Below are 12,196 nucleotides of genomic sequence, written 5' to 3'. Positions count from 1 at the left end.
CAATGGCAAATGAGAGCAAAGCAGGTAAGAAATGGATCTTGAATGGCTAAGTCCATATTTTTTCCAGCTTGGATCTAGAATTCATTAAGGTCCAAAAGAATTAAAATAAAATGCAGATGGAGATGCATGTTCAATGTATATATAAAAAGTGACAGAAAAACCATGAACTTCCTTCTCAAGTCACCAAGATGAGATATCTGAAACATATATGAACACATGTAGTGCTCCAAAGGAGAACAGGTGCTCAAATGAGAATACAAACATTGAAGTAAATATGTAAGTGATCTTCTGGAAGTAATGATTCCACTTACCATTCTTCACCACTACATTCAGAAACATTACTTTCAGAATGACAAAGATATTGCTGAAGTGCGATCCTTGCAAGAAGATATAAACTTTTTATAAAGACTAAAACATGCGGTTTGCAATCCAAGCAGCAGTGTGAAAGAAATAAGGTTAAAATGGGAAATTCAGTTTCCAGACAATGACTCTGGAAGAAAATCAGTTTACTTTTCTCTACAGCAGAATATGCAAAAGTGTCAAAAATTCTTGGAGGAAGGCTGAATTGTAAACCTCAGATTAACATTAGTTGGCAGAAGGAGCAAGCAACTCAGGAACACTATCATTACTCTTCTATCGCCTCAGAGTCTAATACAACAGTCTAAAAACAGATGCATTTATGAATGAAATACATGAATAAAATGCATTTATGAATAAATGAAAATGACAACTAAAATGTTTTTGGCATGTTATTAGGTAGTGCAAATGCAAAAGAAGGCTCAAGCCTGTAATCCCAGCACTTGGGGAAGCCGAGACGGGCGGATCACGAGGTCAGGAGACCGAGACCATCTTGGTTAACACGGTGAAACCCCGTCTCTACCAAAAAAATACAAAAAACTAGCTGGGCGAGGTGGTGGGCGCCTGTAGTCCCAGCTACTCGGGAGGCTGAGGCAGGAGAATGGTGGGAACCCGGGAGGCAGAGCTTGCAGTGAGCTGAGATCCGGCCACTGCACTCCAGCCTGGGCGACAGAGAGAAACTCCGTCTCAAAAAAAAAAAAAAATTAAAGACGATATCGTCCTGTTGTTGAAGCAGCAAAGCATGTCCATTATCAAGATGAAGAGCAAGTTCAAATGAGATATATTTCCCTAAAGCTCGAAAATAAACTCTGCTTTTAAACAGATTAATGGAAAAATCATTTACAGACAATTTATTAGGAAAACAAGGCAATACAGGGAGACTAGGTTGTTTCCAAACATTTTCTAATTAAGTGAAGCATCTGATCTTTTGAAACATCTTTCCAAAGATTACATTTTAGTGGGATCTGTCAGGTACTATAATTGGTTTCTCGACAGCAGTCTGAAGATGAAATAATAAAAAACCTGACTGCGCTTAGGTTACAGAAGAATGATATAGTAACATCCCTTTGGTAATCAAATGTGTGGGGCAGGGTACTGAAGACAACAAACTCCATTTTCACAATAAATATAATAAGAATAAAGTGTCAAAAAAATCTAAACAGAAGACAAGGAGAACATGTAATATGAAAAAATATATTATAATTTTCACTGTAAAAAATTATCCCTTTTAAAATCTACTCAGTTTTCCTATCACTGAACACGAAAGAATAGTATTGGAAAAACTCTACATTATCAGAGAAATAATCATACATTTATATGACATGACCTACAGTTTTAAAAAAGTTTGATTAAATAAAGGGTTAATTTATCTTTTCTTAAAATAAAATGTTCAGCTGGACTTTTTGAGTGTTTACTCTGAAGTCATGTTAGTTAAAATTTCCATTAGAATAAAATATTAACTACTCCTCATATATTAACAGTTCATTAATGTTATTTTCTATTTTTTCAGACAGTGATTTTTTTTTTTACTATGTACAATGTACTGTACTTGATCAAGTCCACACAGTACAACTTGTTCATAAACCTGTCCTCTCTCCCTCCCCCCATACAGATATATACATATAGTTTGTTTTTGCTTTGCTCATCCTTCAGGTGACAGAACAATGTCAAGATGGTAGTTTCTAATACCACCACACAGAGAGCCAAGTCAAACTGACCCACTACACAGAGAGCCAAATCAAACTGATCTACTACACAGAGAGCCAAATAAAATTGATGTGGCTCATCTATGAAGCAAGTAACACAAAAAAGCTGGCCAGGGATATAGCACTTATCAACCACTTGTTGCTCATGATTCAAAGGAATATTATCTCAATTTTCCTCCCTTGCAAAAAAAGTTCACATGCTAATATTGACATGTTTCAACATGTTTCATGCATTAAGACAGCTGAGATCAACAACTGCACTGCACTGTTTTGGAGGTTACCATTCCCAAGTTAGTACTACTTCACACTCGCATTTACTCAAAGCTAGAAACTTGAGACTTATACAAGTTAATAACTAATTCATCTGGAAATCAAGTACCTAACCATGTCAAGTAGCACAACAGAGCGGAAAGGCAGCATGTTATGATCTGATGATCATAACCAGGCAGCCTGGTTTCGTGCAAAGCCCAGACAAGATCTGAAATCAGATAAATCTTTAATCAGTCTGTGATCCTCATTTTCCTCATCATAAAGTGAGAAAACAGTATCTTCCCATAAGATTGTTGTGAAGATTTAGTGAGATGAGTATTAAGTGAGATCATGTAAGCTACCCAGAACAAAGCAGGTATGCAAATAAATGCTTCTCCCTCAACCTTCAAAAACAGCTGAGAATCAGGAAGACAAAAAGCTAATACCAAAATCTAACTTTAAAAAACCCAAGACAGATATGACAATGTCTATCCTTAAGTATTCATAAACTTTACTAACAGTTAAGATCTTCACTGAGAGATTTTTACTATTTACTCAGATCACATGTAGCAAATCTTGGGCAGGGTACAAAAGTGAGGATTAAGGACAGACAGACTGCACCAAGTGGTGGAGATAAGATGAAAAACAAGAGCAGACAAATGGCCCCAAAAACATGGTAGTCCAGTACCATTCAGTATATAGGGCAAACAGTCTTACATACTGTCTCCTGAGGACATTATTGTAAGGCAATGTCAGTATTATTATATTACTAATATAATTGATTATTGATATCAATATTGATATTGCTCTTGATATATATGAATAATAATAGTGATACTGATATTGATGATTAATGATGATTCTGAGTCATAAGAAAAAGTTTTAAATTATACTGAACCTTCTCACTTAAGAAGGTGGTAATATGGGTAATGAATTTAATAGAAACTTAGGAAATGGTTAAACTTTAAAAAAAACTATCAACTGTAAAAGTAAAGTTCAATTATCTGGAAAATTCATTATGTGGAAGGACTCATTTCCCTAAAGATGATAAAAACAGATGAAGTGTGGTCCAACTACCCTTGAGAAGTACCTAATAGAAAAACTATGAGGAGTCTTCTAATCAACACAGAAAAATAAAACACCTTTCCTCCCTCAGAACACTAACAGAACATATTCTGGAATTTAGAAATTTAACATTCATCTATCTTCAAAACTCATTTTGTTATACCAAATTAAACTAAATAATATAGTAAACACTTGTTTAGACTAATATTATATTATTAATCTCAATTACTACATTTAAAAAATTATTTAATGACTATGCTGTAATTAATTCCATATATCTACATCAGAAAAGCAATTGGTGATAATCTGCTTATGTTCTTAAGGTACTTTATGACTGTGTTACCTTAACACAATGTATTATAAGGGATACTTATACTTCATCCAGAATAAATGTTCTTTTCATTCTTCTGTACTAAATTCAATGAAATATTACACTTATTTGAGATGACAAGGACTATAATTATAACAGCTCATTCTGCTTAAGACATCCATCCAACCTAGTCTGTTCAAGTATGTCAAATTCAGAAGACTTGAGAAGCTCCTTTTGCTTAAAAGGAGCTACGACTTGAAAATTTCCAAATTTAGTTTCACTGGATTAAAACTCAATATAAGAGAGCCAAAAATCTACGATGTCCAGTTGCACATGCCATTTCAAAATGTGTGCAACAGTCAAAGGCCTTTAATTATAACCTAAATCAATTGTTGAGACCAAGTTAGGAAGTAGAAAAGCATAGCTGTAAATAAATTGAGGACAAATTTTCTGTCTTAATACGATTAAAAATAGTCACACCATTTCTGAGAACGAAATTGCTCTAAAGTAAATATGTGCTTAAACCAGGGCTTTTTAAACTATATGGCAAGTCTTCAGGAGTTTCTGGATATATATGAACCTACAGAGAGGCACGTTAAAAATTACTAGGTAGCAAACACGCTATTATACTTTCTGGAATGTAACTCTAAAAATTAATAACTAAGAAGCAAATCACTTTTTGCTTTCACCAAGAGTACGCTTACAGGGTAAATTATGAAACTAATCACGTATACTCCACAATTTGAAACTTAAAAAAGAACGTTTAAATTTTTAAAAATACCTTAATTTCAAAATGATCAAATTAAAGAACACTTGATATACATTTCAAATCCGATTCTACAATTTCTGCTGGCTTCATAAATTCTTTCAAGACAGTAATCTATTTCCCTCATCCTATATTTTAAAAAGCTGCAAATGATAAACCTGGAACAGTAATATCCTCATACTAACATAAGAAAGCAAGTGAGAGTCTCTTAAGGCTATTACTAATCAGACAGCGCACTTTAAGGAATTTGACACAAGACATAAATCACTGAATTATTACTCAAAAAGAATGCCAAGATTATGAGACAGCTTTTGTTCATCTAGCAGAAAGAGCACACAAGCTGAGAATTCAGTTACATTCTTATAGATGAAAGTACTGCTGGATGCCTCACATTTGAAATTTATTTTATTATGCTGAGCTACGAGGGATCAATTTTTATAGCTGTTTGATTTTGGAGTGTTTGTTTAAGTATCTGTACCCTATGAAGTATATGCTTTTAGAGTGATTGTGTTTACATGAGTAATGATGGCTGAAATATTAAAACTTCTTCTGCTTAAGAGCATGGACTCTGGAGTCAGGCAATCTAAGTTCAAATCCCAGCTCCATTATTTGTAGTTGGGTGACTCTGACAAGTAAATTAATTTCAGTATGCCTTAGTTTCTTTATCTACAAAATCACAGTAACTACACCTTTAAGTACTCCTGTGATGATTAAATAATTAAATGCATACAAAGCACTTAGAAGAATGTCTGGATAAAGTAAACACTACTGCAGTGTTAGCTATTACTGTAAATCATGGTTATGCCTTCTGTACAAAGATTACATATACACTTCATTGTATGTTAGAAGTTATGTGCTTCAGATTTCAAAAGCTGTTTTGTGTGTGACAGGGGAGGGCTAAAATTTTAATGGCAAGATAAAAATTAGTGATTTTCAGAGTTTGGTGATAATTATATTCAGCTATGTTTTCTTAATCACCTAACTGGTAAATCTTTCCCCCTCTCAGTAATAGGTGGCTCTAGGGCACAATGATAGTATATTATGTGGTACCTGAATAAGACATGTATAGTTTAGTTGTGGGGAGGAGGCATGCATACAACATACTGAATGAAACTGTAAAGTATTGATGATAAATATACAGACATCATTTAGAATGTATCTCTTTATCATCTAATGTATGTGTGTATTTATGTTTGTGGGAAAAGAGCAGGCAGGAATTGGCATAATTTATGGGGGATGCACTGGGAGAGAACACTCAAACAACTGGTAATGGGACATAAACACTCAAACAACTGGTAAAGCGACCATGGAAATTGGGACAAAATTAAAAAACTTTGACATAGAAAACTTAGTTTAAAATCTATGTGGCAGGCAAAAGACAGTCATTGTAGTTTCTTAAGCAAAGAAAATAAAGATCAGTTTAAATGTATTATACAAAATAAACCGCAGGAGGGTTGAAACCAGGAGGTTGGTAGCCCAATCATGACTCAGGTTGGGGAGCAGTGTGGGGAAAGCAACAGACCTACAGACCTAAGGATTATACAAACAAGGTGAAGGGAAGGGAACACACAAAATTTACAAATAAAGCAGACATCCTTGGTTTTCTTTCAATATCCTTTCCCTGTTCTTTCCTCCTCAAAGGACTCCAAAAGTCTCTGGTATCCACTCTTTCCCGACACAGATCATGTGGCTTGGGGGAAAGCTAACACCACACACAGCTTCAAGGCGAGCAAGACTGGTTTAAAGATAATCTAACTTGCCTTGCCAGGGACTGGTTCAGAAATAAGCAGGTGACCCTCTCCTGAAGCTGTGAGAGGTCAATGAGATGAGAGAGATGTTCAGAACTTTTGGCAAAGTTCTTCTTCCAAATTCTGGAAGGTCTTCTAGAAGTAACATTTTCGCTTTTCGGTTGGATGTGATCAAAGTAGCATGTACCCCTTGCTGCTACTGGCAGGCAGCCTATGAGAGTGAGGGTAAACTCCTCAGTCGGCAACCACTATGAAGAGCAAGACTGAGAGGCAGAGAGAAGCTAGCTAGCTGATGACGACATTGCTGAGATGCTGAAGTAAACAACCCTGATGGGGTTGAGTTATGTGAGCCAGGAAATTTCTTTCCTGCTTGTCTCAGGCAGCATTTGTTATTTACATCTGAAAGCGTGCAAAGTAATACTGTTTCTGCGCATGGGCATGATGAAAACTGCTGGTGACAGAAACAAATAAAGCTGGGATGGGAATTTATTTGCAAAGTTGACAAACTCAGCCTTGGGCACCGTAAGATCAAGTTGATAATGCTTGCTTTCTTAGACTTGTATCCATTAGAGCATACCTAAAGAACCAATGTTCTTATTCTCCAGCTAAGAAAAATGTCCTATTTATCTTGTAGAATTAGGGTGAAAAGTAGAAAATTGAGAAGAGTTCTCATGAAATTTATCCTTGTTTCAGAGCCAGACTTGGTCTTCCATACTGAGCCCAGGTGCCTGTACTTAACTCCTCCAGTTCTGGATCCTTATCTGCTGTTATCTCAAAAACTGGCTGCTCCATCTTTCTGTTCTCATGTCTTTGCAAGGTCCTTATGTGGCAACTGACACCTCCATTTATTTCCTGGAAGTCTTGATTTTCTGGTTTATGGACTGAACCACTCCATTAACAATATCAGAAATATCAAAAATATGTTACTTGACTATTACTCTGAGAATCTGACCCAGAACTATTTTTTCATTCTGGCTGCCATACTCAACTAATCCTGTTGCTGCCATTTCTCATCACAACGAGCACACTGAAGTTTTGAAGAATTTGTAATTTCATATCACATTTCTGAACAAAGTAGAAATTGCTCATTTAAAAATATGATTAAGCTGGACATGAAATGGTGTGTGCCATAATCTCAGCTCCTCGGGAGGCTGAGGTGGGAAGATGGCTTGAGTCCAGGAGTTCAAGACTAGCCTGGGCAACACAGTGCGATCCCATATCAAAGAATAAATTAACTAATTTATTTAAAAAATATGATTATATGCTGGGGATCTAATAAAACACAAAATTAGAGCCTACTATTTTGGTCTAATTGATATATTTTAATAATTATTTTATATACTTAAAATGCCTAGTTACATCATTAATCTGCTTTCCAAATCTTAACATCTCCTTTCAACTGTAAAAAATATTTTAAAGGTGCTTTATAAAGATATTAAAATTAATACTTATAATCACTCATCATTTTAAATTTTACATTNATAAATTAACTAATTTATTTAAAAAATATGATTATATGCTGGGGATCTAATAAAACACAAAATTAGAGCCTACTATTTTGGTCTAATTGATATATTTTAATAATTATTTTTATATACTTAAAATGCCTAGTTACATCATTAATCTGCTTTCCAAATCTTAACATCTCCTTTCAACTGTAAAAAATATTTTAAAGGTGCTTTATAAAGATATTAAAATTAATACTTATAATCACTCATCATTTTAAATTTTACATTAAAATAACAAGGCCATTAAAACATTCATCAATTAAAAAACATCAAATTACAGAATACTAGAGTATCTCTTTTCATGGTAGACAGCTGTTTGCTTAGATTACAGATGCTTCCCAAAATATCCATTTAATGTCACAGTGATTGAGATTTTTACCTGACGTTCCGGCTTCATGATTTTTTTCTTCAGGTTTGCCATTTGTCTTGAAAGCTCTTTTTTCATCCACCTCATCATCCCCCCACCATGACGGTTGCCCATATAATGGAGTACCACGGGGCATGGCAGAAATATCTGGAAAGAGGTGGGAAAAATCTGTCTAGAGCAGATGAAACAGAAAAAAATACGCTTTCGCAGAATGCTAGAACTGCCTGGTTGATTACTTACATTAAAAAGCAAAGTACAGTCTTGATAGCTAAAATGTAATCTATGCTGAATAGCTTTGTATTTGTGATAAGATCTTATCCAATGTTGGACATAACTAAATAAATACTATTTCCACTGGGTGGTATCTAAGTCAAACAACGTGCTACATATCCCAGTAGCTTTTTCTTCAAGTGTTATGAGTTGTTTGGTATATAACTGAACCACTTGTAACAAATGGCATTTTACTTGAATTTAGACAGACAGTGACCTCAGAAGAACAAGTCTGTTGAAACTAGGCAATAATTAACTAGGGAAGAACAAAACCAGTCTGATCAGAAATGGCTCATTAAGGTTAAATGTAAAAGACAAAGCTAAAGTAAATGTTGGCATGAGCACCCATTTTCTAATTTTTTTCAAGCCCAAGGGCACACAAACTGTTCTTAACACAACTAACATATTTTTGTTTGAGCAAATGTAGTAATGCCTATCCATTTAAAAACTTGTTTCTGTTTGAATGGGATTATTTATGTGAGGCATTTTATAACATTCCGAGAATTATAAATTATATGATGATACAGCTACATTTGATTTTAAAATTTCCTTTTAATTCATTTTGTTGTTATGCTGCAGAAGAAAATGTAGACAAACATGAAATAATAAAATATTGTAAGGTAAACTACACAGTTAAACTACACAGTTAACCCTCTGAATCTGTAGGTATTCTGCATCCATGGGTTCAATTAGCTGCAGATGAAAAATGCTTTGGGGGAAAAATTCCACTAAGTTCCAAAATGCAAGACTTAAATTTGCCTTATGCCGAGTACTACTACACAAATGAAGTGATGTGTATGTATTGTATTAGGTATTAAAGTGATCTAGAGATGATTTAAAGTTTTCAGGAGGAGACGTGCATAACTTATGTGCAAATACTATGCCATGTTACATAAGGAACTTCAGTATCATGAATTCTGGTATTCATGGGAGTCCTGAAACCAGTCCCCATGGATGCTGGAGGATGACTATATTTACTTCCCTTAAACATTTAAACATACTAAGCACACCTATATACAACTGCCATATATAATTATGTGTTTTATAATGTTTCCTAATGAAAGCACTGGCAGCATTAAAACACACTCTGAAATTATCACTATTATACATTATTTTTATATGGACATGGCCAACTTTCTGAGAACAAAGCATGCAGTGTCTTCAAGATCAAGTATAAAGACGGTCTTTAGAGAGAGGCCAGCTTACCCATGGCTTTCTCCTCAGATTTCAGTGCTTCAGTAGCTTTGTGCTGCACTTCACTAGCAGCGTCTGCTCCCTTTGAATCTATGCTTTTGGCACTTGCAGATTTGGATAATTCTGATTCTGAAGATTTTTGGGACAACTGAAGCTGAATGGTAAACTTCTCATGCTATAAAACATTTAAAAATGGAAGTGAAACATCAAGAAGTAAAATCAACCATAGTCAATAGTAGACTTGCAAAAGAAGTTAAGTAAAAACTGTTACCTTAAGAGCTTCTTCGGGGACCCTCATTTCTCCTTGTACTACAGTGAAAAGATTTGTATGTAAACGGGGCTAAGGAAGAATATAAGCTCAAATTTCTTGTAATTGAGCTAAAAATGAGCATCAAATATAATTTGGAAATTGTTCTATTTCAACAGGCAATTACAGCAGAATTATTATATTTCCCCTGAATAGTTAAATCTTAAAATATGCTCACAAATATAAACATTTTCATTTTAAAATACTAAAAACCTTAAGATCCAGCAAGTTTTCTAATTTTAAGTAAAGGTGGCCCTCAAGAAGCAAACAACTGGGTAATTTATCAGAGCACAGAGACGTTTTCAATTTTCACTAACAATAATATGAGATAACTACAATGAAGAAAATTACATGAAAACATATATATAAGAAAACATGCATCAAATTATATTGATAGCTAATCACAAAAATGTAAGGAAATACCTCATCGATGATTAATCAACAGCAATTCCTAAAAGAATTTGATTACTCAAACTTCATAAGCATTGATAAAAATATAGTTCACTTTGCAAGTACAAAAGAAATGCTATAATTAGGGTCCTTACAGTGACCACAGCCATGACTGTTCCCCATGAACTGCAATCAAGGTCATATTACATTATCAAACAATGGATTCTATACCAAGATTAGATTAGAACCAAGTGTTAGATATCATGAATGCCTTCATTATTAAGCCAAAAAGAACAATGCCTCTGTATATTAAAAAGATCTATTCACTAAAGAGTAGAGGTCACATTTCCCATCATTACTTAACTCCGTAATGAAAGGACTTTTATAACCATGTACTAAATTCTATTCTTTACCAGTTCTGAGCACTTATGACTTCAAGGGTAGAAAGCTGTAACTATCACGACTACTTGGGGAGAAAAAGATGACTTCCCAAGCATAAGGGAAGTAGGAAACTTGTGAGTATTTACTCTAGGTTTCTACTTGTTAAAATAATAAAAATTCAGAATTGTAAATATAAAGAGTTTTGGGAAATATTCTGTTCAATTCCATTAATCCTTCCATTTCATAAATAAAGAACTTGGGCAGCGGACGGACAGAAACCAAAACAAGAGTCTAGTCAACCGAATCCCAGGCCAGGGCTCTCCTATTCATCTATATTGCTTTTTCCTATAGCCTTGAAATATTAAAATTTTCCTTTTTGTCACATTCATACACTGGTATATATTTGCTGGTACATATGGAAATACACATCTCATAACTAAGTATATTTAATAAAAGATAATGTCTAAATTGCAAACATATGCAATCAATCTAAATGCCCACCAACTGATAAGTGGATTAAGAAAATGTGGTATATATATACCATGGAATACTACTCAGCCATAAAAAAGAATGAAATAGTGTCTTTTGCAGCAACTTGTATGGAACTGAAGGCTATTATTCTAAGTAAAGTAACTCAGGAATCAAAAACCCAAATACCACATGTCCTCACTTCCAAGTGGGACCTAAGCTATGGGTACACAAAGGCATATAGAGTGGTATAATGGACATTGGATAATCAGAAGTGGGGAAGTCGGAAGGGGGATGAGGGATGAAAAACTACCTGTTGAGGTACAATGTATACTACTCAGGTGGCAGGTGCACTAAAATCCCAGACTTCACCACTGTACAATTCATCCATGTATCCAAAACCTCACTTGTACCCCTAAAGCTATTGAAATTTCTTTAAAAAGACAAAAAATGTAGGCCAGGCGTGGTGGCTCAAGCCTGTAATCCCAGCACTTTGGGAGGCCAGGACGAGCGGATCACGAGGTTAAGAGATTGAGACCGTCCCGGCTAACACAGTGAAACCCCGTCTCTACTAAAAAATACAAAAAAAACTAGCCGGGCAAGGTGGCAGCCATCTGTAGTCCCAGCTACTCAGGAGGCTGAGGCAGGAGAATGGCTTAAACCCAAGAGGCGGAGCTTGCAGTGAGCTGACATCCGGCCACTGTGCTCCAGCCTGGGCCAGGACAGAGCGAGACTCCCTCTCAAAAAAAAAAAAAAAAAAAAAGACAAAAAATGTGATTAAGCTATTACAAGAAAAACCCGGGGGCGGAGCAAGATGGCCGAATAGGAACAGCTCCAGTCTCCAACTCCCAGCGTGAGCGACACAGAAAACCGGTGATTTCTGCATTTTCAACTGAGGTACTGGGGTCATCTCACTACGGAGTGCTGGACAATCGGTGCTGGTCAGCTGCTGCAGCCCGACCAGCGAGAGCTGAAGCAGGGCGAGGCATCGCCTCACCCGGGAAGCGCAAGGGGGAAAGGAATCCCTTTTCCTAGCCAGGGGAACTGAGACACACAACACCTGGAACATCGGGTGTCTCCCACCCCAATACTGCGCTTTAAGCAAACGGG

The 12,196-nt window shown here is 35.5% G+C and overlaps 1 protein-coding gene across 1 annotated transcript in view; it reads right to left on the bottom strand.

Annotated features, from left to right (window-relative positions):
* The window catches only part of CEP170 (centrosomal protein 170), a 140,867-nt gene that overhangs the window by 75,069 nt on the left and 53,602 nt on the right, over positions 1-12,196 (bottom strand). The window contains 3 exon segments of the mRNA XM_017847790.1: positions 8,089-8,223; positions 9,553-9,715; positions 9,812-9,870. Of these exon segments, the coding sequence (XP_017703279.1) occupies positions 8,089-8,223; positions 9,553-9,715; positions 9,812-9,870 (357 nt within the window).

Source organism: Rhinopithecus bieti, unplaced genomic scaffold (assembly GCF_001698545.2).
Source record: "Rhinopithecus bieti isolate Rb0 unplaced genomic scaffold, ASM169854v2 scaffold_28016, whole genome shotgun sequence".
NCBI classification, from domain to species: Eukaryota; Metazoa; Chordata; class Mammalia; order Primates; family Cercopithecidae; genus Rhinopithecus; species Rhinopithecus bieti.
The sequence above is the reverse complement of the archived record's forward strand: the minus strand, read 5'-3'. Positions and strand labels throughout refer to the sequence as shown.